Here is a 5,109-nt window from a genome sequence, read left to right on the forward strand (position 1 = left end):
AATTTTCATAATTATTTGTATATATCTACATATCAGTAAAACTTTGTGCAATGTCTAGTTCTATACATAAGCTATATCATTAGCTTACAAATCATACATGTAATTACAATAGTTACGAGCAAATGATCGATAACACTAACTTGTGTGATTTTAGACTTATTGTGAACACAAAATTAGGGGAAGAGAAATTCGGAAATAATTAAACAAATGAAAATAAAGGAGGTTGAAGACAATCCTAATTGCAACCAGTGTCTTTCTCATTGAAATCCCTCAAAACAAAAGCAATCCCCTTATCATGTATTCATGATCGATTGACAGATTCAAACAATTAAACCGCAGGATGCATGCTTAATTAAGCCCTCTCACCCCTGATTCTCCTAGCAAGTTGAATATCCTTGGGCATAATTGTGACTCGCTTGGCATGAATGGCGCACAGATTAGTATCCTCAAAGAGCCCAACAAGGTAGGCCTCCGCCGCCTCCTGCAGCGCCAACACCGCGTGGCTCTGGAAACGCAGGTCCGTCTTGAAGTCCTGAGCGATTTCACGAACAAGCCTCTGGAACGGAAGCTTCCTGATCAGCAGCTCCGTGCTCTTCTGATACTTTCGGATTTCACGTAGAGCCACCGTTCCAGGGCGGTACCTGTGCGGCTTCTTCACTCCTCCGGTCGTCGGGGCCGACTTCCGGGCAGCCTTCGTCGCCAGTTGCTTCCTCGGAGCCTTGCCGCCGGTGGACTTCCGTGCAGTCTGCTTCGTACGGGCCATGGATGGATCTTCTTCTAAATCGTAGAGCGTTTAGAACCGCGTTGGTTTGCGGTGAGAATGAAAACCTCTGTCCGCTTTATATAGTGAACCCCGTGCCTGAATGGACGGTCATAATGATGGCCTCTTCTGTTTCGTACGACCCATAATCAACGGTCAGGATATGACATTTCCTCTTTGCCACGGATCATGAAACCTCAATACTCGCTTCCAATTGGCTCCAATTCCCATTACTTTCTCTCACCGAGATTAGCAGTAATTGTGATTAACATACTTCATAGACTTTGTTTGGGCCTCGACTCCTTGAGCTAGGCCGGTTCCATTTGATCCGTTATGATGATTTTGACGGATTTACTGCATGGATTTCCAAACTTCATAATTTTTCCTATTTACTGCATTAATGGGAAAAGGGAGAATTATTGGAGAATCAAGTTCTTAATCAGATAACATTAACCTATCATCCACATGTTCTCGAGTCATGTTTCATCATACTTGTAGAGAAACAAATCTTGTGGCCGGCTCAATGATGCAACATTGCAATTCATCAGTCTACTGGTTACCAAGTTAATAATTACCAAGGCACTCAATTGTTTTTTTAAGTATAATTATGATTTAAGTATAGTACTGAAGAGTGAAGACTCCAACATGAACAGTGATATGATTAAAGTCTATACCTGCCAACAATGGAGTGTAAATAACAGTCTTTTACGGCGACAATGTATATATACGTGCCATAATTTGCACGTCTTAAAAGACAAATTTTCTAATAGTGATGCATAAATAGATTTATTTAAGTAATCAAGCATTCATTGATTGATAAGATTTTATGGTTGCATTGAGTGGGTTTAGCTCTTGAATTTTGACACTAATCAGGTTTATGGTTGATGCATGGATTAAGGTATGTAAAAGAAAATTTACACAAGAAAGTTAGGAAGGAATAGGATTGGAGCGTTGGTGATGACTTTCACAAGAACAAGCGTTGTGGTAGCCAAAAAAAAAAAATATTCCCCAACAAAATTGATAAATTTAATTTGCAAAGATCAAAATAGAGAGCTTCAAAGTCGATGTGGTGTCTACCAAAGGGTGCCATATGATTAAGTTAGCTTTTGGGAATATGGTCAAGTGTTAAGCGACTGGTGAAATTGACAAAGCTTCAGTCCTTAGAGCGAAAACTTGTGCTACATTCATGTTACTTCCGATGGAGGGAATGTGGTAACAGAGGACACTTGGCAAGACACTCTTGAACACCGATGTCGATGGCGAGGTAATAATGGAGATGACGGAGGTCGTGAAAGAGTGGAGGGCACCGCTCCTCTGAGGAGGGGATGCACTATTAATGCTCTCAAGTTTAGTACGTGTGATGCTGCACTTGAAGACCCACAACTCCCAAGTTTTCATCGTGCCCAACTGTTGTCTGGGATGTGACAATTGGCCTGTTGATGTGGTACGAATTCTTGTGTTGAAGGGTAGACTTTCACTCTGTTGAAACTTGAAAGGTGTACCATTCCAAGCTCAACTGAGCCACCATGCTTTGCCTATTGTTGTCTGCCACAACCTGATCCTGGGTCGAGGCCATGGGGCTTGCATTGTTGTTTATAATTTATATCACCCATTGACGATAGGCTTCGAGCAGATGCAGCGGTGGACTAATTGGAGGACCAATTGGAGCAATCAGCTAAATACCCAAATGCAGCCGCAAAATGCTGCCCGATCTATTGGAGGGGGCCACATGCCCAGGCAATTGGATGACCGATAATTAGCAATCGGTTTGCCCGACCATTGGTGGTGGGCTACATGGCACACGGGCCTGCTGCCAACAGTTTTTTTTTTTTTTTTTACTGATCTTATATGATAACAGTCAATCAAATGATCAACGGCTGTAATTAAATGATAACAGTAACATTTTTTCACCTTAAAAATTAATCTAGAAGGTAGAAAAAATCTTAAATTTATTTTCTAAAATCCTATAAATACCAATTCTCTCACCTTAACTTCTCACACCAAAATCTTACTTCTCCATCAATTCATTCTTCATTTTTTTTTTTTCAATTATGATCCAACAATGGAAGATTCAGGTTCCAATTGGCAAGTCGATGAACAAATTCAATTGCGCGATTCATGGGCACGCAAGACCATTTGCCTGATCACTGGAAAACATATAACCTCCTCTAATTATTAATTATTTAATTAATTAAATTATAAGTTTAACATTATTTTGAATTAATAGCATATTCAAATTTGAAGTGTGAATAGTGGATTAGCAGACAAATTGCCTTTCATTGGTGCATTGTGTAAACTAGAGGCAATTGCTAATTTGGGATGAATAGTAAATTGATAGTACTAATTTGGTTGGCAAATCAACAATTGCCCTCGGTTCATGGGTGCATTTGCTCTTATGGCGATTGTGCAGGTTGTCGAGGGTAACTGCGTCCAGGCACATAAAACATTAAAGAGAAATTCTTAGATGGGCTTTCCTCACTATGTAATTTTAGTGCTACTCAATCAGAAGAAAGAAATTTTTTTCTCTTTTTTAAAAGCCCTGCTCCCTAAATGTACAACACTAAAAAAAACCCCTACTAAGCATTGATTGGTCTGCCGGTGTGGACGCCCCACGCAAGTCTTTCTCAACATTAGAATGTTAAATGTGCACGGCCTATAGAGCCCGGTGAATATTTTATATCACAAGCGTCATGATATTTTATCCAAGAAGAATATGAACAAGATTTGAGTTACACCAGGAACAGTTCGTGATAGAATCGGCATCAGTTTTATAATAAACATATAACGGAGCTGATAATCGTTGCGGGAATTGTTGGGATAGTGATTTGTTAAGATTTGAGTTGGAGCTGTGAAATTAAAATCCATATATGTTGGGGATTTCAGCTCTGCAACCATAAGGAATTCCACCTAAATCGTTAGCCTTACAGTATTTTCCAATAAACGTCTATGGAAGATAACATATTTTGTACAGTGTCTTAGCATCGCAAATTAATTCAATTTTAAAATGCATAACAGCATAAAATATAGGTTCAGCACAAAATAATTGCAATAACTCTTCAAGTCTGAGGAATTATTATAAACCGGAGTAAATTAAAAAAAAAAAAAAAAACTAAAAATCCCTTAATCATGATTCCACCAATAAACCCTAGATCCCCTTTACAGAGATGGCGAATCAAACTTGTATTCCTAAACTGCTTAAGCCCTCTCACCCCTGATTCTCCTTGCAAGCTGGATATCCTTGGGCATAATAGTAACACGCTTGGCATGAATGGCGCACAGATTAGTATCCTCGAAGAGCCCAACGAGGTAGGCCTCCGCCGCCTCCTGCAGGGCCAACACGGCGTGGCTCTGGAAACGCAGGTCCGTCTTGAAGTCCTGAGCGATTTCACGAACAAGCCTCTGGAACGGAAGCTTCCTGATCAACAGCTCCGTGCTCTTCTGGTACTTTCGGATTTCACGGAGAGCCACGGTTCCAGGCCGGTACCTGTGCGGCTTCTTCACTCCTCCGGTGGTCGGGGCCGACTTCCGGGCAGCCTTCGTCGCCAGTTGCTTCCTCGGAGCCTTGCCGCCGGTCGACTTTCGAGCAGTCTGCTTCGTACGGGCCATCGCTCTTCTTCTTCTTCTAAATCGTCGAGATGCGAGATCGAGAGAGAACTGAGAATTGAGAACTGAGTTTTGTATGTTTGTTTGTTTGTGTTGAGAATGAGAAGGCCTTGCCGTCTATTTATATAGAGAACCCGTGCCTATTGAACGGTCACGATGCTCAACTCTTGTGTTTCTTTCTGACCCTTATTCAACGGTCCGGATGTCAGCTTTCCTAGGTGTTACGGATCGTAAAACATGAATTCTCGCTTCCTATTGGCCTAATATATTCCCTTTACAATATCTCTCACGGAGATTAAAGAGTAATTCTATTGGCCTAAATTACTTCCGACCTTTATTTAATTTGTTCCGTTTTGATGATTTTGGCGGATTTTACTGGATTTCCAAACTTAAAGCATCTCCAATGGAGTTTTCTTTTAACTTGTGTCAAATTCAAATTTGACATGTGACATAGCAACCTTCAATTTTACCTAATTTTACTCCAGCCGATATGTCAAAATTGAATGTTATTTTAATATATTTTATTCTATTTATTTTGTTTTTCTCATATCACATCCTCATCTCTTTCTCTGCTTCTTTTGTTTCTTTCAGTATCTTCTTTCTTTTCTCTCTCTGTAATCAAGTCCCACCCATCTACCCATTAATCAATCTTCCTTTCTATAATCAAATGGTACCCAACTACGATCTTCTTTACTCTTCTCTTTGTTTATGTTTTCTGCAAAATTTTCCATCTTACCTGCAATGAC

General features: G+C 40.2%; 1 protein-coding gene across 1 annotated transcript; it reads right to left on the minus strand.

Annotated features, from left to right (window-relative positions):
* Positions 1-53: 53 nt before the first annotated feature.
* Positions 54-4,459, minus strand: LOC112194563 (histone H3-like centromeric protein CSE4). Its single transcript, XM_024334785.2, has 2 exons — positions 3,959-4,459; positions 54-793 (listed from the first exon to the last, which is right to left on the minus strand). The coding sequence occupies exons 1-2, from the start codon at positions 4,364-4,366 to the stop codon at positions 353-355; spliced, it is 849 nt and encodes a 282-aa protein (XP_024190553.1). The 5' UTR covers positions 4,367-4,459; the 3' UTR covers positions 54-352.
* Positions 4,460-5,109: the final 650 nt, after the last annotated feature.

The sequence above is a fragment of the Rosa chinensis genome, chromosome 3, assembly GCF_002994745.2.
Source record: "Rosa chinensis cultivar Old Blush chromosome 3, RchiOBHm-V2, whole genome shotgun sequence".
Lineage (NCBI taxonomy): Eukaryota > Viridiplantae > Streptophyta > Magnoliopsida > Rosales > Rosaceae > Rosa > Rosa chinensis.

What these genes read in the sequence shown, in the direction of transcription:
- LOC112194563 (XM_024334785.2), bottom strand. Translation starts at nt 4,366, where the DNA reads ATGGCCCGTACGAAGCAGACTGCTCGAAAGTCGACCGGCGGCAAGGCT. An exon ending in GAATCAGGGGTGAGAGGGCT is followed by an intron (nt 794 to 3,958) that starts TAAGCAGTTTAG and finishes ACGCGGTTCTAA; the next exon opens with ACGCTCTACGATTTAGAAGA.